This window comes from Coregonus clupeaformis, unplaced genomic scaffold (assembly GCF_020615455.1).
Source record: "Coregonus clupeaformis isolate EN_2021a unplaced genomic scaffold, ASM2061545v1 scaf0079, whole genome shotgun sequence".
Classification (NCBI taxonomy): Eukaryota; Metazoa; Chordata; class Actinopteri; order Salmoniformes; family Salmonidae; genus Coregonus; species Coregonus clupeaformis.
In genome coordinates, this window is record NW_025533534.1 from 626,675 (window position 1) to 652,211 (window position 25,537).

A 25,537-nucleotide genomic window follows, 5' to 3' on the forward strand; every position below is an offset into this window, starting at 1 on the left:
ATGAATATGAGGTTGAAAAGTGGCGGAATTACCCTTTAGGGTAAGGGTAGCGGTTAAGCATAGGGTGTAGGGGACGGATGTCCCAAGGACCCCGGATAGCACTACCCACCAGAGGCAACAGGTGCACTCCACAAGCTGTTGCTTACAAACTGTCTCAGTAAGCGGTGCGATTTACGTCTCCGTCCCTCTCACCGTCCTCCTTGCCCCAGGATAGGTCAACTCCCCAACCACAACACCGCCCATTGCACCTTTTTAGGGTGAATCTGATACCTGCGCGTCCGGGTTCTCACTTTTTGGGGTGCGATCACGTGTGCTACTTTTGGAAAGAAGCACCGGCCAAGCAGAGCTTCTGGTAGTGGGAGCTGCACCTCCGCCGCAGTCTGTACTCTGCCGCCGCCTCTCTTCTTTCTCCTGACCAGCACACCTGACAGACAGCGAGTCTTCAAGGCCAAGGAGGGTTCCTTCTCGTTTATTTTCTACATAATCAGAGGGGGGTACTAGAAACCCTAACAAGGCGTGATGATGGCTGTCGAAACCCAAGCGCAGTACAGCACCTCCTATATGATGGACGAGGAACACCAGTACATGACGCCAGAGGATGAGTGGGACAGGGACCTACTGCTGGACCCCGCCTGGGAGAAACAGCAGAGAAAGGTAGGCCACGTTCGGGGTCGGGCAGTGGGTGGGTCAAGTCACCGTAACGGTTGAGTGTTGGCTGGAGCGGCTGTTGTGCGTTACGGGGACTTGTGTCTCTGGCTTGAGTCCTGCCCACGTGTTTTATGAGTTCGATAAGTACCCACGGGCAGAACCAAATGGATGCCACGTAGGCAACTAAAGCCCCTGTAAAAGTTATTAAAGTTGTCAAATGAAACAGCATAAACAACAGAGAGAGAGAGAGTGAGAGAGAGTGGGTGGTTGCGTCTTGGACGCTGAGCTAAAGAGTTGGCGTATGCACCTGCCCACTCTCAGTTCTGGAAGCTATGAGCAGAGCGGTTAGATATTTCGAACGCGAAACGTTCTCAGTGTTGTCTTTCACTTACTTACCCGCCATAGGCACTTATATATATCCACCCCCCACACATTTAAACTAAGCAATACAACCAACAGGGACTTTTACGCACGACTTTTCCAACAAGTCACCATGCACTATAGGCCCAATTTGACCCATTATAGAAATCCTAAGCTATGCCTATGCCTACCAGTCAACAGTTAGGCCTACACAATAAAAGCAGGACTATACATGTACAGAAATATGTTGATATAATAAAAGCAGAATGCTTTTTAAACTTTCAAAACTACTCCATGTTGTCTCTCTGAGGGAGTGTACACTATTATTTTGTGCTTGAGGTGGAAACAGTGTTGGGAAGTGTCATGTAACCTAGAGTTGTGAGGGGTCTTGGGCCCGCCCGTTGTCTTGGGATCAGTTGGCCTTGCCCTACTCGGACAGGGTTGACAGGTGTATTTAATGAGCTCGAGCTGTCAAACCTAAAAGTCAATGGGCTGATGTGACAGTTAGCGATGACGCCCGCCTCGCCTGCCTGTGCTCTATGGCCTGGCCTAAACTTGGATGGGGACAATCATACTACAATAGGGAATTCATTGAGCATATGACCAAACTGCTACTGGCCATACATGACCGTTCGTCAGCTGTCATAGGCTTACATTTCTATATTTGTGCGTTCATGGCTTTGGCCTGTGGTTAGGCGTATGTATACTTAATTACCATTCATTTACCAGAATAAAAAAATTAATCTGCTGACAACACTTTGTAGAATATCCATGTACACTTTTAAAGGAGTGGGCTGAAGTGGGAGGATTGTAGTCCTTGCATACAGGTTGGGATCTCTAGCTGAAAACATCTATGACCTATTTATAATTCTACATAACGACTTGGGTTGATTGGCTTCTTGGGAGAAGGTAGATACTGTACATAATTTACAGCGTACAAACATTCATTAGGAAAAGTATGGAGTCATATGTGGTCTTGAGTCCATCGAAAATATAATCTATTATATATTTTCTATGTTTGAGTCTATGGAACTCCCCTGTCTCGCTATGATGTGAAAGTTTCCTTCACACAGTGACTGTACTGGAGCTCACAGGGCCTTAAGGGTGAGAGACGTCAACAGATGGCCAGTCAGGCATCTGCCAGAGAGGGTGAGTGAGAGAGCAGAGGAGAGGAGAGACAGGGCTTGTATAGAAGTATACCAACGGTTCATTTCAGACCCACTAATAAACATGTCCTAAAAATACTCCTGAACACTTTCTGTCCGTCCGTCCGTCCCTCCCTCCCTCCCTCCCTCCCTCCCTCCCTCCCTCTCTTTCTCTCTCTCTCTCTTCTACCTCCTGGCCATTTCCCTCTCCAACAGTCTTTCTCACACCTTCTCTGTTTCTCAAGTTGTTGTTTATCTGTTTATCTTCTTAGAGCATAAGCGATATGTGCCTGTCATTCACACACACACACACACACACACATGCACATGCACACGCACACACACAAACCCCCTCCCCCCACACACACTTTAAAGAACAGCTCAAGAAGCTGATATCATAAATATAGAAAGCTGCATCATTCCGTGGTGAAATGTATCTGAAAGAGGCTCTCAGCACCTGTTCTAACCCCATGCTCCAAATTTCAGTGGAAAAACCCTTGGCTGCAGGCAGGCTCAGTAATAAAGTGTTTGTCAACACACTGTGACTCTGTTGAATATGATACAGCATTAGAAATGTACGCCACACTCATTTTAGTTTATTGCCATTGCCGGTGACTTGTACATTTTGACTTTGGGTGTATATTTATCTATATAACCTTCATGTAAAGGGTCGGATTTTGATATTTCACTTGGTCCTAAGAGTTGAAGTAGTGTGATTGACCAAGGTTCGAACCAGTGCCACAATACTGTGTTAGCCCGCTGAGCTAAAGCCTAGGCAATAGCCTAACACGAGGAGCTAACGCAAGTCTTCAGGTCTCAAGGCAAGGTTTCTTGTCACTACGTTTACAAGCCAGAAGTGTCATTAACATGTTACAGTGGTGTGATATATTGTATCTGAGCATTGGCCGCCTAAGGATTTCAGAATGAAAGGATGATGGATGAGAGGAAGGTGTAAATGATTTCTATTCACCCCCCCTCCCCGTCCTGTCTTTGGTTGTACCTCTGTCACAACCATTATTTTCTGCAAATAGAGAGCTAGGAAGCTATATTTTATGATGTGATACACCACTTTTATGTGACAGTGCAGTAAGCCTAAGAAGGGATTGTGTATTGTGAGTTTGTACTGTATTTCAAGCTCTGTGTAACTGATGCAATAGAAACAAGGTTACTATAACGTTATTAGGCATCTACAATCAAGCCCTAAGGCAAAACATAAAATGTACAGAGCATATTATATAACGCAACACTCCAGCTTTAAGTTGAAACACATATTAGCCTAATGAACACTTCTTTAAGAACTTACTCCCTAACGAAACAAAAATAAACTTTAATTTACACCACAGAGTGTTAAGTTGGCCAAGGAGGGCCCTCATCACCACAGTGATGACAGGATGTGGACTATTCACAGTTTCACACTCAGAAACAACAGACGTCAACTTAATATGATCAGCGAGGGATGACCATTCCCCTGTGGATGGTAAGCTTACACCTTCCTCTCCTAAGAAACCCAGACTGTGAGGCTGAGGCTGCTGCCATTATATGTAATAGGTTATATATAGATTAGCATAGTGGTAGCATGAGCTACTGAGATGCCAGGCAGTTATTCAGCTATCTAGCCAGTACGTAGCAGAAAACCCAGAGTATGCAATTATGGCTCTATAAAATCTGCCCTCAATTAAATGTTAACTACAAAGTAGCTTATGTGTACCTGGCAGAATGATATAATGATTATTTGCATCAATCCAGTGGCCGTTTGTTTTGCAAAGTCTACAATCACATGAGCGCTACAGAAACATCTCTAACCAAACAACACTCTCTTGCTGGTGGGCACTTGCATTAAAGGGTAACTACACCCAAAAATAAACCATAAAAACAAAAATCCCAGACCTCAAAAGTGGTCTCCTGATGCGGTTTAAGCATGGTTGTGGACTGAGAACATCCAATTTTGTTGTTTTTCTTTTTTTTAAGTATGATTTTGAGAGAGAAAACCTGAAAAAACTGGGGGAAACGGAAAGCTGGAAAAACAAACGGAGAAAAAGGAATTTGGGGAAAAACTAAACGGAATCAGGCAAAAAATAAAACTGATTTTAAAGGGGCCTATGTGATGTGAACCACTCCGCAGTGGACTTATTCCCTTAGGAAGACGATCACTCTCTTAGGCTGTGTCCCAAATGGTGTGACGAGTACTGAGGATACGAAGCGGTAGGACGCAGACGCAGGAATCAACAATGTAAAGGTTTACTTAACACTGAGCAAGAGAACAACAAAGAGCGAGTACACGACATGACACTAACAATCAAACACAGCACAACACTGAACAGTCCAGGGCTATATAGGGGTGGTGATGAGATGATGAGTTGCAGGTGCGCTGGAGGTGATTAGGGTGCGTTGGGTTTCCATTCCGGTGTTGCCGAGGTGGTGCGCTCAGACCGGTGGCTCAGTAGACCGGCGAATCAGAGCGCTGGAGGGGAGCAACGGGAGGAGACGTGACAAATGGCACCCTTTTCTCTATTTAGTGCACTACTTTTGACCAGATTCAGATTCAGAGCCCTATGGGCCTGTAGTGCACTATGGGTGCAACCTCAGACAGTGTTCAAGGGCTTGGCTTGGACACTTGAGAGCTTATCTTTGAGTAGTAGATATTGATCCATCAAGAAAACGATCACTGGTTGTTGTTGTGGATACTCTCTCTCTCTGTAAGGCCTGTACGCTGCGCAGGGAACCCAAGGAAGTAGGCTTTGATGGTGTGTGTGTGTGTGTGTCTGTGTGTGTGTTGGTCGAGAAAATTAAAAAAATACTTCCTCTTCAGCGCTCATGGTGAATCCATTCTCTTGTCTCTGTATCTCTGATACACACATAGATTTAAATCAAATCAAATCAAATGTTATTTGTCACATGCTTTGTAGACAACAGGTGTAGACTAACAGTGAAATGCTTACTTACGGGTCCTTTTCCAACAATGCAGAGTTAAAGATAAGATACAAAATGTGAATTTTTTTGAAATATTGGCATAGTGAATAACAAATAAAAATAAAGAGTAAAAATAACATGGTTATATGTAGGGAGTAGAAAATAACATGGCTATATATAGGGAGTAGAAAATAACATGGTTATATATAGGGAGTAGAAAATAACATGGTTATATATAGGGAGTAGAAAATAACATGGCTATATATAGGGAGTAGAAAATAACATGGTTATATATAGGGAGTAGAAAATAACATGGTTATATATAGGGAGTAGAAAATAACATGGTTATATATAGGGAGTAGAAAATAACATGGTTATATATAGGGAGTAGAAAATAACATGGCTATATATAGGGAGTAGAAAATAACATGGTTATATATAGGAAGTAGAAAATAACATGGCTATATATAGGGAGTAGAAAATAACATGGTTATATATAGGGAGTAGAAAATAACATGGCTATATATAGGGAGTAGAAAATAACATGGTTATATATAGGGAGTAGAAAATAACATGGTTATATATAGGGAGTAGAAAATAACATGGTTATATATAGGGAGTAGAAAATAACATGACTATATACAGGGAGTAGAAAATAACATGGTTATGTATAGGGAGTAGAAAATAACATGGTTATATATAGGGAGTAGAAAATAACATGGCTATATATAGGGAGTAGAAAATAACATGGTTATATATAGGGAGTAGAAAATAACATGGTTATATATAGGGAGTAGAAAATAACATGGCTATATATAGGGAGTACCAGTACCGAGTCGATGTGCAGGGATACTGTAGCTCAGTTGGTAGAGCATGGCGCTTGCAACGCCAGGGTTGTGGGTTTGTTTCCCACGGGTGGCCAGTATGAAAAATGTATGCACTCACTAACTGTAAGTCACTCTGGATAAGAGCGTCTGCTAAATGAAAAAAAAAACGACAGAAAGTATTCAAGCCCTTGACTTTTTCTACATTTTGTTGTGGTACAGCCTGAATTGAAAATGGATTAAATTGACATTTTGTGTCACTGGCCTACACACTACCCCATAATGTCAAAGTGGAATTATGTTTTTAGACATTTTTACAAATTAATTACAAATGAAAAGCTGAAATGTCTTGACTCAATAAGTATTCAACCCCTTTGTTATCGCTAGCCTAAATAATTTCAGGAGTCACATTTTGCTTAACAAGTCACTTAATAAGTTGCATGGACTCACTGTGTGCAATAATAGTGTTTAAATTAATTTTTGAATGACTACCTCATCTCTGTACCCCACACATACAATTATCTGTAAGGTCCCTCAGTAGAGCAGTGAATTTTAAACACAGATTCAACCACAAAGACAAGGGAGGTTTTCCAATGCCTCGCAATGAAGGGCACCTATTGGTTGATGGGTACAAATAAAAAAAAGTAGACATTGAATATCCCTTTGAGTATGGTGAAGTTATTAATTCACCTTTGGATGGTGTATCAATACACCCAGTCACTACAAAGATACAGGCGTCCTTCCTAACTCAGTTGCCGGAGAGGAAGGAAACCGCTCAGGGATTTCTCCATGAGGTCAATGGTGACTTTAAAACAGTTACAGAGTTTAATGGCTGTGATAGGAGAAAACTGAGGATGGCTCAACAACATTGTAGTTACTCTACAATACTAACATAAATGACAGTGAAAAGAAGGAAGCCTGTAAAGATAAAAAATATTCCAAAACATGCATCCTGTTTGCAACAAGGCACTAAAGTAAAACTGCAAATAATGTGGACAAGAAATTAACTTTATGTCCTGAATACAAAGCATTATGTTTGGGGCAAATCCAATACAACACATCACTGAGTACCACTCTTCATATTTTTAAGCATGGTGGTGGTTGCGTCATGTTATGGGTATGCTTGTCATGGGCAAGGACAAGGGAGTTTTTTTAGGATACAAATCAACGGAATAGAGCTAAGCACAGGCAAAATCCTAGAGGAAAGCCTGGTTCAGTCTGCTTTCCAACAGATACTGGTAGACAAATTCACCTTTCAGCAGGATAATAACCTAAAGTCAGTGCAAGAGAGTTAGTGCAAAAAAAGGGACAAATACAGAATGTAGCAGGTAGGATACACTGAATGAGATTAGGGGAGATATGGTATTATTTTCTTTAGCCAGATGTCCACCAATGAGCCCCCTGATCTGTCCCTTTAACCCCACAGTCCCATCCATCTCTTATGACAAGCCCAGTGACAAGCTTATACAATGTGTGTATGAGAGTCATGAAATTATGTTGACTATTTGACCACTGGACTAAAGGCAGCATAAACAGATGTGGGACCAGAGTTCCATTGTACACTACATGGCCAAAAGTATGTGGACACCCCTTCAAATTAGTGTATTTGGCTATATCAGCCACACCCGTTGCTGACAGGTGTATTAAAATCGAGCACACAGCCATACAATCTCCATAGACAAACAGTGGCAGTAGAATGACAACGTTCCAACGTCTAGTGGAAAGCCTTCCCTGGAAGAGTGGAGGCTGTTATAGTAGCAAAGGGGGGACCAACTCCATATTAATGCCCATGATTTTGGAATGAGCAGGTGTCCACATACTTTTGGCCGTGTAGTGTACTTGCTTGAGAATATGTTGTTCACGGATACAAGATGTCCGTCGGTACACTGCCTGCACTGCCGTTGACACTGCCTGCACTGCAAGTGAATGCAAGACAGAACTGAACTGGCCAACAGAACAGAGAGTGTGTGTGTAGGCGATGTGAGAGAGAGAAAGAAAGCCTGTAGTGAGATCAGATGGCAGTTGCTATTCCAGAAGCTGTGTCCATGTAGGGAGGCTTCTATAAACTACCTTAGTGGAGCTAGGAGTCCTGGGAGGCAGCAGGAAAGGCTCTGGAGTGTGTGTGTACTGTGGAGGTTGTGTGTACTGTGTGTGTGTGTGTGTACTGTGGAGTGTGTACTGTGGAGTGTGTGTGTGTACTGTCTGTGTGTGTGTGAAACAGCATCCGTTTGTGTGTCATTCTGAGTATTTGTACGTGTGTATGAGTGTGTGTGTCAGTGTGTGTGGGTGTATTTATGAGTGTGTGTGTTCTGTGGGACCTCCTCCATGGGAGTGGTAAGACGTGAGGTCACACCGGTATTCCATGGTCTGGTAATGGGATACACTGAGGTGTCACAATCCACAGCGAGAAAGAAGAGATGATAGAGGGAGGGATGGAAGTTCTGTCATGCTTTACTCTGTGTATCTAAGGCAAATATGGACATATTAAGTCTTACAATAGCTGTATTATTCATTGTGGATGTTAAGATATAAATGGTCTTACTACTGATACTTAGCGTGTCTCCCTCTTGTTAGTGAAGCCACTTTTGGCAGTAAAAACCTTTGTGCATGTGTATAATCTGATGTCAGAATCCTGTTTTATGAGGTCATAACAGAACAGAACTGAGAGCTCAGAGGAGTTTGGTGGTTATTATGACTCAGCAACAACAGTTATACTGACACTTTATAGTCATACCTCTCTTTAAAGAGGTTTTTTATAACTTCAGACAGTAGTTTTGAAAGTAACGTTCAGGAGCCAAAACGGGTTCCTGAAAATGGTGCACAATTGTGTACAATGTCATCCATTTCATATGATATGTTGCATCCTGCCAAAAAATATTCATATGATACAGTATGTTACGGATTACAATTCATACAATATGTTACACATTTTAAGTGCTTAAGATCCCGTTCAATCTCTTTAACACTTGGAATACTGTGTCAATGGCATGGCACATCTGAAAATATAAATGGCACATCTCTTACATTGCGTTAGGTATTATTCACACTGAAAATATAAATGGCACCTCTCTTACATAGGGTTTGGTAATATTCACACTGACATTATAAATGGCCTATCTCTTAGATTGGGTTTGGTATTATTCACATTCACATTTGACAGCATGGTAATGCTCAGTCTGGCAGTTACAGCAGCTGTGATTGGGTGATGTCACAGTAATCAGTGCTTGGGTATAGTCCCAGTGATTGGCTGTAGTTTATGGGAGATTCGTGATTGGTCACGAGTCACGACTCAGGATATTGGGGCCCATGACATCAGGAAGTAAAAGACTAAAGGAAGGTCATGATCTGATCTAAGATCAGTCTTGTGTTTACTTCCTAATGGTCAAGGTTAGCATTGACCCTGGATGAACTGATCCTAGACAGGTCCTAGCAGTTTTAGCCCTCTTGACAGGAGACACGCCTGCTGAAATTAGACCTCCCCCCTCCCTCCCTCCCTCCCTCCCTCCCCTCCTCATATAAAACAGGCGCTCAGCTGTAAATCCTACTCCCTCTTTAACCAATTTATCCCCCTGCAGTCGTTAATCACAGAGCCCAGGCCACATTAATGAACCTCCCTTCACTGCCCGTCCTTCCATAGCCTCCCCCCCCCCTCTCTCTCTCTCTCTCTCTCGCTCTCTCTTTCACACACACACATCCTTTGAAGCAATCTGAATGCTGTGCCATGCACTGCTCTAGATGCCCAGCCCATGTTCTTTAGTGACCAGTGGATGGCCCAGTGGGTTTGACATTTAACCTTAGAGTCACTCAGTCAAGCTGCAGGCAGAGAATAGAACAGTGAAACACTGGAATGGAACGGAACAGAATGATATACAGTATAATGGAATTATGTTTAATGGAATGGAATAGAACAGAATGATATGTAATGGAAATATGTTTAATGGAATGGAATAGAACAGAATGATATGTAATGGAAATATGTTAAATGGAATGGAATAGAACAGAATGATATATAATGGAATTATGTTTAATAGATCGGAATAGAACAATGGAATGGAATGTGTTTAATCTGTTGCCCTTTAATAAAACCGCTGATGCAAACGGATGGAAATCACTGCTGATTAATATGTCAGATAGTAATGTGCAACTGTTGGTATGACTCTCTGCAGATGCCGGTCCATGTGTTGTGTTGGTCATAGTCATACGTATTGTCACTTTGATTGAACACTGTGAGTGTGTTTAATAGCAGTCAGTACTAAGGCTTGGAACGGTCAGCCTCATAAATAAGCAACACACAAACACAAAATCACATTTTGTAAACCTGTAGCATTTTGTCCATTTCAGATTTCCTGTCTAATAATTGTTTTCAGATCAGAGTTAAAGAAAAAGTGCAGCATTCTTCATCCTGATGTATCAGTAAAGTGTTGTACCTATAGGCCTATCTCTGTTTTCTTCCATCTCTGTCCCTGCACAGCTGTTCTCTTAAATATATATGTTCTCACTCAGTCAACCTACCTGGTAAAAAAAGTATTCAATAAAATGTAATCAGACGTGAGAGTGTGAGGGGGGCTTTACTGAGGGGGGCTCAATGCCTTCATCAGGTGTGCCACCTGTTGTCTGGCGTTGGCAGCCCTCATGCCCAGGGGTTGGCTAGCAGCTGAGACAGAGTTGGACTGGCAGAGGAGGTGTGCCCGCTGCCCTCCAAGCACTCATTCAGCCTGGCAGCGATGGCTAGCCAAAGCCCCTGATCTTCTAAATGTAGAAATATTAGGCCTGGGGTTTAGGATGCTGTCCCCCAGAGGCTCTGGATGCATCCCAACTGGCACCCTATTCCCTATATAGTGCACACCTTTGACTAGAGCCCTAAGGGCCCTGGTATAGTGCACTACTTTTGACTAGGACCCGGGCTCTGGTCAAAAGTAGTGCAGTAGGGAATAGGGTGCCATTTGGGACGTAGCCTCTGTGTTATCAGCCTCTCTGCTCTAACAGGCCTGTAAGCAGCCTCTGTGTTATCAGCCTCTCTGCTCTAACAGGCCTGTAAGCAGCCTCTGTGTTATCAGCCTCTCCGCTCTAACAGGCCTGTAAGCAGCCTCTGTGTTATCAGCCTCTCTGCTCTAACAGGCCTGTAAGCAGCCTCTGTGTTATCAGCCTCTCCGCTCTAACAGGCCTGTAAGTAGCCCCTGGTCACCTCTTAGTGTCATTCTGTTGAATGAGGGGTTGAGGGATAGTGGCTAGAGAGAGAGAGGAGAGGAGTGTTCTGTCTTTGGTATCCTCTGCAGTCTTTATCAATGCACTTGGTAGCACTCATACATGGTATGTTTGTGTGGTAAAAGACAAGAGATGAATGAACACTTTTCTCAACCCCTGTTGCTATGGGGATCTGTAGGAATCTGAAAATCTGGTGACTTGAAGAAGCGGCACTGGTAAAAGGTCTAGTGAGTCTAAACGAGCCCTAATGCATTGGGAACTGGTTTCAAAAACCCAATTGTATTTGCTGGTATACAGCACCATTGAACATCATTTGAATTGAAATCTATTTTGAAGATCTATTTTGAAAATAGGACATATTTGATAATGTGTGTTATTCCTTTCCCAGTATGTTTGACGAAATGGTTGTTTGGGATTCGTGGGAAGTGGAATTGCTGGAATTGGAGGTTGGAATGGTGGGGTGGGGTGGGATGGGCAGGGGGGATAGGGGCCTCAGTTCTGCTCTTATGTCATCGTCCCAAAGTGTCCCTGTGGCGGCGGCAACCATGTTCAGGCCTCAGGTCTCCATTAGGGGGATATTTAAAACCCTCATCAGGGGATGGGGGGATGGAGGGATGAGGGGAGGGGAGGGGGGTGGGGTATCTCTCCACATGCTGTCACACCTGTTGTATGGCCCAGCCCCCTTCCCCTCCCCTACCTTATACTGTCTAATGAAACTCAATGAAAAAGAGTTGACCGTCACATAAATACATTACAAGTAACCACTGACAATTGGTTATATAAGTATTGACAACTCTTTCTGTCAGCTGTCAAAAAAAATGAAAAGAAAACAGTTACTGTATGGCTATAGTCGCTCTGTCAAGAAACTCAGCATCTTATTTAGTTGGTATGGAGCAGCAACAGTTGAGACTGAGTCTGTAGATCAGGTGCAACAATAGGTGACATCTACAGTATTTACAGTGCAGGCAGTGATGAAGAACACTGGATCAGGAGTTGAGTTTTTACGCAATGTACAGATCTTACTTGGCCAAAATAGTATCAGTAATCTGACTCTGCTACAAAGGCAAAATGTCCATAGTAAATGAAAGAGCGTCAATGAAAAGTCACACTTCTGAGTTTAATTTGGTAGAGCTCTGTAACAACATGTTACCTCTAGCACAGCTAGGCCAAGTCAAAAAGATAGAAGAAGAAAAGTGACATCCAATGACATCATCTGGTGTGCATCATGTGATGTTGACAGTTTTTACTAACTTTTGCCTGCTCATAGTTGAATTTGATGTTGAAAAAGGGTTAAGGTGCCCTTTTAACATGAACTCATAGACATTCATATACATACCCATAAGCAATGTTACCTCTAAGCTGCGCAGGTGTGCAGAAGAAATATCAGCGTGCGCAGAGAAGCACGAGATTGAACTTCACTCAACTTTCTAGAGTTTTCCCCGTTAGTTAACACTATCAACGTTTCCCTTTACTTGTGATCGAATCAACGCAATATTGGAGTTGTTAGTGATAGATGGAGTTGTTAGTGATAGGTGGAGTTGGCATGGACCTGGGGTGTAATCATTAGTCCAAACAGTTGCTTTTTGCAACGAAAACGAGAGTTCCGTTTGCTTCCATTTGCTTCCGTTTGGTTCTGTTTGGTTCCTAGTGAATACACCCCTGGAGTGAAGCACTGTGCTGTCTGAGGTATGGCTTTCATGATGGATGTAGTTGTCGTGACAGTCTGTCGTTTGGTCAGTTGGTTGGTTTGTTGACACTTTACAGGTTGAGCTTCAGTAGTACATTAGGATGTACTAGGGGTCAGGTGGGGTCACCGTGGGGCGTATAGCATAGCATTGTGAATATGTGTAAGTGTGTGTGTGTGTGTGTGAGTACGTACAGTGATTGTTCTCTCTCTCTCATTGTCCCCCCACCTGTGCGTTTGGGAGAGCAGCAATGTACTGCGGTGTGGCCAAAGGGGAACTGTTGCCTTTTCACTGTGTGAAGGTTTGCAGGCCACACGCTCCTCAGAGTCCAGAGTGTGTGTGTGCGTGTGTGTGTGTCTTTGTGTGTATGTGTGTGTGTGTGTGTGTGTATATGTGTGAATGTGTGTGTGTGTCTGTATATGTGTGTGTATGTGTGTGTCTTTATGTGTGTGTATGTGTGTGTGTGTGTGTGTATGTGTGTATGTGTGTGTGTCTTTATGTGTGTGTATGTGTGTGTATGTGTGTGTCTGTGTGTGTATGTGTGTGTGTGTGTGTATATGTGTGAATGTATGTGTGTGTCTTTATGTGTGTGTATGTGTGTGTGTGTGGCTTCTATATTTATAATGAGAGAAAAGTCTGCTTCTATTTTTATACACAGCATCAGACTTCATCAGGATGGCACTGCCTGGGGATTAGAAACACTGTATTGTGTGTGTGTGTGTGTGTGTGTGTGTGTGTGTGTGTGTGTGTGTGTGTGTGTGTGTGTGTGTGTGTGTGTGTGTGTGTGTGTGCGTTCATGCGTTTGTGTGTGTGTGAAGCCTGACAAGTGCACTAACTTTGTAGTGATCATCATTGCAGAGACATAAGAGTGTACATCACAACATTGGCCAACTAATGCAGAGTGTGTGCTTCAGCCCGCTGTGTGTGCGTCCGTGCCTGTGTGTGAGCAGAGTGTGAGCACGTTGACCTTATAAACACACCATCAGCAGCCTGTGTCAAGTGCAGCACATTACTATAGAACAGGTGGGACAGGACAGTACATTACTATAGAACAGGTGGGACAGGACAGTACATTACTATAGAACAGGTGGGACAGGACAGCACATTACTATAGAACAGGTGGGACAGGACAGTACATTACTATAGAACAGGTGGGACAGGACAGTACATTACTATAGAACAGGTGGGACAGGACAGCACATTACTATAGAACAGGTGGGACAGGACAGTACATTACTATAGAACAGGTGGGACAGGACAGTACATTACTATAGAACAGGTGGGACAGGACAGTACATTACTATAGAACAGGTGGGACAGGACAGTACATTACTATAGAACAGGTGGGACAGGACAGCACATTACTATAGAACAGGTGGGACAGGACAGTACATTACTATAGAACAGGTGGGACAGGACAGTACATTACTATAGAACAGGTGGGACAGGACAGCACATTACTATAGAACAGGTGGGACAGGACAGTACATTACTATAGAACAGGTGGGACAGGACAGTACATTACTATAGAACAGGTGGGACAGGACAGTACATTACTATAGAACAGGTGGGACAGGACAGTACATTACTATAGAACAGGTGGGACAGGACAGTACATTACTATAGAGCAGGTGGGACAGGACAGCACATTACTATAGAACAGGTGGGACAGGACAGTACATTAATATAGAACAGGTGGGACAGGACAGCACATTACTATAGAACAGGTGGGACAGGACAGTACATTACTATAGAACAGGTGGGACAGGACAGTACATTACTATAGAACAGGTGGGACAGGACAGCACATTACTATAGAACAGGTGGGACAGGACAGCACATTACTATAGAACAGGTGGGACAGGACAGTACATTACAATAGAACAGGTGGGACAGGACAGTACATTACTATAGAACAGGTGGGACAGGACAGTACATTACTATAGAACAGGTGGGACAGGACAGTACATTACTATAGAACAGGTGGGACAGGACAGTACATTACTATAGAACAGGTGGGACAGGACAGCACATTACTATAGAACAGGTGGGACAGGACAGCACATTACTATAGAACAGGTGGGACAGGACAGCACATTACTATAGAACAGGTGGGACAGGACAGTACATTACAATAGAACAGGTGGGACAGGACAGTACATTACTATAGAACAGGTGGGACAGGACAGTACATTACTATAGAACAGGTGGGACAGGACAGTACATTACTATAGAACAGGTGGGACAGGACAGCACATTACTATAGAACAGGTGGGACAGGACAGTACATTACTATAGAACAGGTGGGACAGGACAGTACATTACTATAGAACAGGTGGGACAGGACAGCACATTACTATAGAACAGGTGGGACAGGACAGTACATTACTATAGAACAGGTGGGACAGGACAGTACATTACTATAGAACAGGTGGGACAGGACAGTACATTACTATAGAACAGGTGGGACAGGACAGTACATTACTATAGAACAGGTGGGACAGGACAGCACATTACTATAGAACAGGTGGGACAGGACAGTACATTACTATAGAACAGGTGGGACAGGACAGTACATTACTATAGAACAGGTGGGACAGGACAGCACATTACTATAGAACAGGTGGGACAGGACAGTACATTACTATAGAACAGGTGGGACAGGACAGTACATTACTATAGAACAGGTGGGACAGGACAGTACATTACTATAGAACAGGTGGGACAGGACAGTACATTACTATAGAACAGGTGGGACAGGACAGCACATTACTATAGAACAGGTGGGACAGGACAGCACATTACTATAGAACAGGTGGGACAGGACAGCACATTACTATAGAACAGGTGGGACAGGACAGTACATTACAATAGAACAGGTGGGACAGGACAGTACATTACTATAGAACAGGTGGGACAGGACAGTACATTACTATAGAACAGGTGGGACAGGACAGTACATTACTATAGAACAGGTGGGACAGGACAGCACATTACTATAGAACAGGTGGGACAGGACAGTACATTACTATAGAACAGGTGGGACAGGACAGTACATTACTATAGAACAGGTGGGACAGGACAGCACATTACTATAGAACAGGTGGGACAGGACAGTACATTACTATAGAACAGGTGGGACAGGACAGTACATTACTATAGAACAGGTGGGACAGGACAGTACATTACTATAGAACAGGTGGGACAGGACAGTACATTACTATAGAACAGGTGGGACAGGACAGCACATTACTATAGAACAGGTGGGACAGGACAGTACATTACTATAGAACAGGTGGGACAGGACAGTACATTACTATAGAACAGGTGGGACAGGACAGTACATTACTATAGAACAGGTGGGACAGGACAGTACATTACTATAGAACAGGTGGGACAGGACAGTACATTACTATAGAGCAGGTGGGACAGGACAGCACATTACTATAGAACAGGTGGGACAGGACAGTACATTACTATAGAACAGGTGGGACAGGACAGCACATTACTATAGAACAGGTGGGACAGGACAGTACATTACTATAGAACAGGTGGGACAGGACAGTACATTACTATAGAACAGGTGGGACAGGACAGCACATTACTATAGAACAGGTGGGACAGGACAGCACATTACTATAGAACAGGTGGGACAGGACAGTACATTACAATAGAACAGGTGGGACAGGACAGTACATTACTATAGAACAGGTGGGACAGGACAGTACATTACTATAGAACAGGTGGGACAGGACAGTACATTACTATAGAACAGGTGGGACAGGACAGTACATTACTATAGAACAGGTGGGACAGGACAGCACATTACTATAGAACAGGTGGGACAGGACAGCACATTACTATAGAACAGGTGGGACAGGACAGCACATTACTATAGAACAGGTGGGACAGGACAGTACATTACAATAGAACAGGTGGGACAGGACAGTACATTACTATAGAACAGGTGGGACAGGACAGTACATTACTATAGAACAGGTGGGACAGGACAGTACATTACTATAGAACAGGTGGGACAGGACAGTACATTACTATAGAACAGGTGGGACAGGACAGCACATTACTATAGAACAGGTGGGACAGGACAGTACATTACTATAGAACAGGTGGGACAGGACAGCACATTACTATAGAACAGGTGGGACAGGACAGTACATTACTATAGAACAGGTGGGACAGGACAGCACATTACTATAGAACAGGTGGGACAGGACAGTACATTACTATAGAATACACACACACACAGACACAGACACAGACACACAGCAGCTAGCCCTGCAGACATTGTTGCCAGACTATTTTTACCCTGCTGTTGAGTTGAGCTGATACAGGAATACTCCTGTCCTGTTATTAGTAAGAGGATATAAACAGCAGATATGGAATCTGGGATGGGATGTTAGCATTAGCAACCAGGTGGATCATGGTTCGTTTGGTTTGGACTTACAGCTATAATCAGGGTTCGTTTGGTTTGGACTTACAACTATGTGTTAAAGGGATAGTTCATAATCCCATGTCTACAAGAAGATCCGCCCAACACATCCACATAGATCAGTGGTCATCAACCGGTCAATTGCGATCGACTGGTCGATCTTCAAGGCATTCCCAATCGATCACCAAACATTTCTGTAGAAAAGCCAATGATAAAGGCTTGAGCTCCTTTTTTTAAAATTTGTGTTGCGCTGTTGGCGGTAGGTGCATGTGATTCAGAAGCCTCTGCTGCTCTCTCCCTCCTTCCACTGAGAATAATGCTGTGTTCAAAACAACTGGGAACTGGGAATTCTGAAATCTCCGACTTCCGACTTCAGTGCATTCAAGACAAATGGGAAAACGAGATCCGACTGGAAAATCAGTTTGAACGGTCATCCAACTCGGAATTGCAAGTCGGAAATCTTTCTAGAGCTCTGACTTTCCGACCTGAAGATCACTGATGTCATGCTTTGACCACGTCTTTTCCCCCATGTTCCCAGTTGTCTTGAAAGCACCATGACCATCAGATGCAAGTACCATCAGTCAAGTAAAATAAAAAAGCAAATTAATTGCAAATTATTTCAATTTATGCTGATCTATTTTGTTATCAAAGCTCAAGTTTTGAAATGTAATATGGTATGAGAAGAACAATATTGGCAAGCCAGGCATATAGCCAATATGCTGTGATAATGTATTAGGCCTACTGCACTCATTCCTACAACTGTTTTTATTACAACATTTGGGAGGCGACCAGCGATGCGGTACGGACCTCAATTTGGCCTCTATATGCCCCCGGAGGCTCTGCGATTGTATCACACCCTCCGACTACATTTTCGGATCAAACATAAATGGGCTCTTAGAGTGGTTGCATCACATTCTGGATGGACAGGTGGTGTCAGGGGCTACACCTAGGATGGGAGGAGAGGTGTGTGTGTGTGTGTGTGTGTGTGTTTGTCCTCCCAGCTGTGCTGAGGGTCATAAGGCACCTCCACTCCACTGTCCCCCCTCCCTGAGTAATGACAGGCATTTAGCAGGATGACTCTGTGTGTGTGTGCGTGTGTGTGTGTGTGTGTGTGTGTGTGTGTGTGTGTGTCCAGGGGAGGTTCAACAGGTGGGGACGAGGAGAAAGGGGGTGGGGGGACAGGGAGAGTAGAGGAGTTAGAAGAGAGGGGGAGGAGGTGGGGAAGAAGAGACAGTTGAGAGAGGAGAGGGGGAGACAGTGGAGACAGGAGAGAGGGGAAGACGGGGGAGACAGGAGAGGGGGAGACAGGGTAACAGAGGAGAGGGGGAGAGGGGGAGACAGGGGAACAGAGGAGAGGGGGAGATGGTGGAACAGAGGAGAGGGGGAGAAAGTGGAGACAGAGGAGAGGGGAAGATGGGGGAGACAGAGGAGAGGAGGAGACAGGGGAACAGAGGAGAGGGGGAGACAGGGGAACAGAGGAGAGGGGGAGACAGGGGGAAAAGAGGAGAGGGGGAGACAGTGGAGACAGAGGAAAGGGGTAGACGGGGGTGGCTGATAGGAGGGGGAGATAGTGGTCAGAGGAGAGGGGGAGACAGGGGAACAGAGGAGAGGGGGAGACAGGGGAACAGAGGAGAGGGGGAGACAGGGGAACAGAGGAGAGGGGGAGACAGTGGAGACGGAGGAGAGGGGGAGGCGGAGGAGGCAGAGAGGAGGGGGAGATAGTAGGACAGAGGAGAGGGGGAGACAGTGGAGACAGAGGAGAGGGGGAGACAGTGAGACAGAGGAGAGGGGGAGACAGTGGGGACAGAGGAGAGGGGGAGACAGTGGGGAGAGAGGAGAGGAGAGACAGTGGGGACAGAGGAGAGGGGGAGACAGTGGGGAGAGAGGAGAGGACAGACAGTGGGGACAGAGGAGAGGGGGAGATAGTGGGGACAGAGGAGAGGGGGAGATAGTGGGGACAGAGGAGAGGGGGATACAGTGGGGGCAGAGAGGAGGGGGAGACAGTGTAGGCAGAGGAGAGGAGGAGAGGGGGAGAGGGGGAGACAGTGAGACAGAGGAGAGGGGAGACAGTGGAGACAGAGAGGAGGGGGAGACAGTGGAGGCAGAGGAGAGGGGGAGAAAGTGACATATAGGAGAGGGGAGACAGTGGAGGCAGAGGAGAGGGGGAGACAGTGGGGACAGAGGAGAGAGGGATACAGTGGGGGCAGAGGAGAGGGGGAGACAGTGGGGACAGAGGAGAGGGGGAGATGGTGGAGGCAGAGGAGAGGGGAGACAGTGATAGAGGGGAGACAGTGGAGACAGAGGAGAGGGGGAGACAGTGGAGGCAGAGAGGAGGGGAAGACAGTAGAGACAGAGGAGAGGGGAAGACAGTAGAGACAGAGGAGAGGGGAAGACAGTAGAGACAGAGGAGAGGGGAAGACAGTAGAGACAGAGGAGAGGGGGAGACAGTAGAGACAGAGGAGAGGGGGAGACAGTAGAGACAGAGGAGAGGGGAAGACAGTAGAGACAGAGGAGAGGGGGAGACAGTGTAGGCAGAGGAGAGGGGGAGACAGTGGGGACAGAGGAGAGGGGGAGACAGTGTAGGCAGAGGAGAGGGGGAGACAGTGGGGACAGAGGAGAGGGGGAGACAGTGGAGGCAGAGAGGAGGGGGAGACAGTGGAGGCAGAGAGGAGGGGGAGACAATGAAGACAGAGGAGAGGGGGAGAAGTGGGACTGAGAGGAGAAGGGGAGAAGTGGGACTGAGAGGAGAAGGGGTAGAGGAATAGGGGGGATACTGAGTAAAAGGGGGAACACAGAACAGAAGGGGAAGAAGGGGGAGACAGAGGATGAGAGGGGTGAGTTCATTGTCATAGCACGCTAGTTGACTACAGGCATCTCCTGTCAATGCTAAGACATGAGATAATGGGTTAGGATGGATATTGGTGTAACCATGGTCTCTGCTGTATAACCTCTTCAGTCCAATTAATAGTGTTTTGTACTCAATTGTTCTAAATAGGCCTTCACTTGATTGTAAGTCGGGCATCTTTCTAAAGATTTCCTATATTTGAGAGGAGGATATCCCAATGTCTCCTGTTTAAAGGCAATGTGTTATTTTGTTCTCACACCATTTCTGTGAATCCTAAAATAACAACCATCTATCTGAATGTCCTGTGTTGCTCAGTTGGTAGATCATGGTGCTTGCAACACCAGGGTTGTGGGTTTGATTCCCACGGGTGACCAGTATGAAGATAAATATTTCACTCTGGATAAGATCGTATGTAAAATGTTGAACTGAGGTCACCAAAAAAGTACTTTGTTTTGACATCACTCGTTCTCTCATAATTTACTCTCCCTCTCCTTCTCTCCCTCTTTCTCCCTCTCCTTCTCTCCCTATTTGACTCTGATAGTCTTAGGAATCCTGCCTTCTCAGCTGTCCCTACTGGTGTCCCATGGCTACCCGATTTAGCCTCCCTCTCCTCTCTTCTTCCCCACTTTCCCCCATCCTTCACCCCCCCTCTTCCTTTTTACCTCCCCTCCCCTCCCCTTTCTTCCCTTTACCCCTCCCTCCCTCCCCTGTTCTCCAGCAGACTCTGGTCTGGTGGTCTAGCTATTCTAGCAGGCTGTGTGGTCTGTATGTGGAGCCTGTCTAAATTTGGTCACGCGTAGATGTGAGGAGGGTAGTGTGGGTTTTGGTCTGTAGGGACTGGGGGGTGGACACCTGCTGGGACATGACCGTGGTCCTCCTTCGGTCCCGTCTCCGCATAGAGCTCTTGTCAAAAGTAGTGCACTATGTAGGGAATAGGATAACATTTGGGATGTGGACCAGGGCCTCCCTCTGGCTGCTAGTCTGTTCTGCCTTCAAGTATTGTCTCTCTCTTGCTCTCTCTGCCTGTCTCTCTGTCTGTCTCTCTGTCTCTCTCTCTCCCTCTCTCTCTCTCTCTCTCTCTCTCTCTCTCTCTCTCTCTCTCTCTCTCTCTCTCTCTCTCTCTCTCTCTCTCTCTCTTCTCTCTCTCTCTCTCTCTCTCTCTCTCTCTCTCTCTCTCTCTCTCTCTCTCTCTCTCTCTCTCTCTCTCTCTCTCTCTCTCTCTCTCTCTCTCTCTCTCTCTCTCCCCCTGTCTCTCACCCAGTCTCTCTCTCTTCTCTCTCTCTTTCTCCCCCTGTCTCTCACCCAGTCTCTCTCTCTCTCTCTCTCTCTCTCTCTCTCTCTCTCAGCTCTGCCCAGTGCCCACCCACACACACACACACATACACACACACACACACACACTGTGACTGCATTAATAGAGAACTCTGCCTTTGTGTTCTGCCTCAAATCACACATTATGCTTCATTACTGATTAATGGAATCTTTTTTCTCTCTCTCCCTCCCACACACTCCTCTGTAGTTGGTCGTTCAGCTGCTGCTGGTATTCTTTCTCTCCGCCCCCTCACCGCGGACTAACGTTCAGATCAAGCCGTCAATTATTTAATCAATCAAAGCTGTCAAGGCAGAATGACTATCTGAGGTCAGGATGGGTGTGCTAGCCCAGTATTTTAGTTGCATTTAGTGTCACTGTGTATATTATAATATATATATATATATTTAATTTAACCTTTATTTTGACAGGGAAGTCATACTGAGATTTTTACAGATGAGCCCTGCATCAATACATCCAACACATGCAATATACAAACTTCCAAAACATATTAAGAAAAACAGACACATTTATCAACATAGAGTTCTCCGGTCATTACTATGAACTGACCAAGGGGGGCCAGAACATCTCATTTCAGAGATCTCGGTGAGTTGTTCTACATAAAGGCCGAAAAAAAACTAAAATCAGCGTTACCCAAGTCTGTGGAGACCGAAGGGGCCTCCAGTGTTATCCGAGCCTGAGACCGGGTTTGGTTATTTGGAAGTATAAATTGAATTAATGATGATAGATACATAGGACGTTTCTTGCATGAGTGCTTAGTAGATAAACACAAGAAAATGGTTCTCTCTCCTTACATACAATGTGGCCCAACCCACTTTTTAATACAAAACACAATGGTGAGTTCTATAACCATCACCAGTAGTAAAGCTAAGGGCACAATGGAAAACAGCATCTAGTGGTTTAAGTGTAGATGCTGCTGCATGCGTATAAATAATATCCCCATAATGTAAAATAGACATAAAAGTGGCCTGGACAATTTCCTTCCTATTAACAAAAGTCAGACATGCTTTGTTTCTGTAAAAGAAACCAAACTTCAACTTCAACTTCTTCACCAGTTCAGTAACATATTTTTTTTCATGACCGTTTTTCGTCAAGCCAGCTACCAAGATATTTTGTAGGAAGGAACCCGCTCAATTTGTGTACCGTTTAAACTAGTTGTTACAAATTCATTTAAATCTGAGTTATGGGACCTAGAAAAAAGTTTTGTTTGCATTTAGCTCTAACTTTACTTTAGATCCAACTTTACTTTAGATCCAATATTGACCTCTGCAGTGCTTGAAAATCAGACTTCAAATGTAAAAAGGCTTGGCCTTTTCACATTGTATCATCTGGATACAAATTTATATTACTTGTTTTTTTACACCATTACCAATGTTATTGATATAGATTGTACCATTTTTACATTTTAGTCAAGAGTGATTTACAGTACTTTTTTTTCATACTGGTCCCCCATGGGAATTGAACCAACAACCCTGGTGTTGCAAGCACCATGATCTACCAACTAAGCTACACGGGACAGTTATGGGCTGAGTATCGAACCTTAGGACACCCCTTTACGTAACTCAAGGAACTCAGATTTGACCCCATCCACCATAATGGCCTGAGTTCTGTCATTGAGATAATTATGAAACCATCTGCAAACATCAGTACCCAACCCTATCGAGGACAGGTTCATCAACAGAATAACATGGTCTACAGTATCAAAAGCTTTTGACAAGTCTACAAACATGGCAGCACAATTCTTTCTATCATCTAAGGCATTTGCAATATAATTTATTATTGAGATCACCACTATCCCCGCCTTTATGGAGTGGTAGCACAAAAGCTGCTTTCTACACTTTTGGAATATTTCCTGATACTATAGTTAAAATAAAAATGTGTGTTAGTGAGCCAGCAATGAGGGGCTCTGCATAATTAAGCAAAGAGGGGTCCAAATTGTCAGCCCTTAATGACTTCTTGGTGTCAATAGCTAATAATGTGGCAATAACTTCTGTTTCTGTGAATTGCCAAAAAGAAAAACCCTGACTACCATTTCCCAAGTCACGTGAGATTGACTGAACATTCATCGAGGCAACTGGAGGCTGTATATGGGAAGAACAGTCAACTGACTGGCTAAGACCAGTATGACCACCATTTCTAATAACAGAGTCTGCCATAGTGCTAAGGAAGTAGTTTGATTTGGCCTGTTTAACTGAGGCAGTGCACCTATTTCTCAATTGCCTAAATAGCTGCCAATCAGCTAACGAGACAGTTTATATAGTCTTGGCCCCAGGCTTGATTTCTTATCAAGATGAGGTCTGAGAGTACAGGAGAGTACCATGGATTAGTTCTGTTTTTGACTCTGAGTCGCTTGAAAGGGGCATGTTTATCAGCCAGAGGGGTAGAAATTGATGATAGAAATTAAAGTGCTAAAACAGGATCAGGTATGCAGCTAGTAGAACAAAACTCTGAATAAGATAGATCATGAAGGAATGCATGGGGCGAGATTTGTTTGAAACATTTCTCTTCACAATTATGACCGCAGCAATAAATATATGCATATTTTTGGCTTATGGCCACTTTTATAACCAACAGCTAACACATTTTGGGGTCAGAGATGCTAAGAGAGCATGATGCCATAAGAGAAGATCTTACATAAATAGCCACCCCTCCCCCTTTTTAATGACCACAGGCACAGAGCAGCACAGTAATGCTGTAACAGGGTGTGATGGGACACTTCATTCTGACCTGCCAGAGCAGCCCGGAGAAAGGAAACACTGACCAGTCTGCACTTTTGAAGGGAGTGCATTAGGCTTCACTTTAGATTAGAGCATTTGTTTGTTTGTTTCTGTTTATTAAGCGGTTGTTTATCAGTGTGGGACGGGGTTCAAGTTGGGGTATGTTTGTCTGGTCGGGCATTGTCAGTGAGGCTCAGTCTCTGTCTGTTTGAGAGAGAAGATTAATTCATTTATTGCCAACTCTAATCCCTTTTTTGTCTCCTTGCTTCTCCCTTTGTCTCTCTCTCTCTTTCTCTTTTTATCTCTTTCTGCCCATATCTTCCCGCCCTCTCCCTCCCTCCCTCCCTCCCTCCCTCCCTCCCAGACTTTCACAGCTTGGTGCAACTCCCACTTGAGGAAGGCAGGGACACAGATCGAGAACATCGAGGATGACTTCAGGAATGGCCTCAAGCTCATGCTGCTGCTGGAGGTCATCTCAGGTGGGTCTGACTCTTGTCACTTGAAGTCACTGCTAAGTCACTCTAAAACGTCACATTATGTCACTGTTAAGTCATTTAAGTCACTATTAAGTCTCTGGCAAGTCATTTAAGTCACAGTGGAGTGGAGTCACTCTTAAGTCACTCTTAAGTCACTTAAAGTCTCTAAGTCACTGCTAAGACACCGTTGAGTCACTTTTAGTCACTGCTAAGTCACCATTGAGTCACTTTAAGATGGAATGAGGTCAAATACAGCAGCATCTCAGCTGAAATGAAAGGAGAATGACACAGACCTCTCTTAATTGAGTAATAATTCACCAATCATTTTTGTTGCAGAGAGGAGTTTAACGTTTTTTATTGTATACAGGTGAGAGACTGCCCAAACCTGACAAAGGCAAGATGCGTTTCCACAAGATCGCCAACGTGAACAAAGCCCTGGACTTCATCTGCAGCAAGGGAGTCAAGCTGGTGTCCATCGGAGCTGAGGGTTAGACTTCATTTTGTATTTATCCTTTATTTGTAGTTCTAGTCCCATTTAACAAAGGAGTTCTGACCTAGAAGTACTTTTCTATACTTGTTAAAAGATAGAGTGAGGTATTATATCTGAGAGACAACTGATCAGTCGGTCAGCATAGACTGAGTTTTTGTTGCCATGGTTTCTGAAGGGGCTCTGTGATTGGCTTGCAGAGATCGTCGACGGTAACACGAAGATGACCCTGGGAATGATCTGGACCATCATCCTGCGCTTCGCCATCCAGGACATCTCCGTAGAGGGTCAGTGTGTGTGTGCATGGGTGTGAGTGTACAGTGGGGAAAAAAAGTATTTAGTCAGCCACCAATTGTGAAAGTTCTCCCACTTAAAAAGATGAGAGAGGCCTGTAATTTTCATCATAGGTACACGTCAACTATGACAGACAAAATGAGAGAAAAAAAATCCAGAAA

At 44.5% G+C, this 25,537-nt stretch overlaps 1 protein-coding gene across 1 annotated transcript in view; it reads left to right on the forward strand.

Moving 5' to 3' along the window:
* The first annotated feature begins 329 nt into the window (after window positions 1-329).
* The window catches only part of LOC123483326 (alpha-actinin-3-like), a 41,519-nt gene continuing 16,311 nt past the window's right edge, over window positions 330-25,537 (forward strand). Inside the window, exons 1-4 of the mRNA XM_045213130.1 lie at window positions 330-654; window positions 24,484-24,598; window positions 24,963-25,082; window positions 25,283-25,369. Coding sequence (XP_045069065.1) covers window positions 520-654; window positions 24,484-24,598; window positions 24,963-25,082; window positions 25,283-25,369 — 457 coding nt within the window. The 5' untranslated portion in view covers window positions 330-519. The remainder of the gene's footprint in view (window positions 655-24,483; window positions 24,599-24,962; window positions 25,083-25,282; window positions 25,370-25,537) is intronic.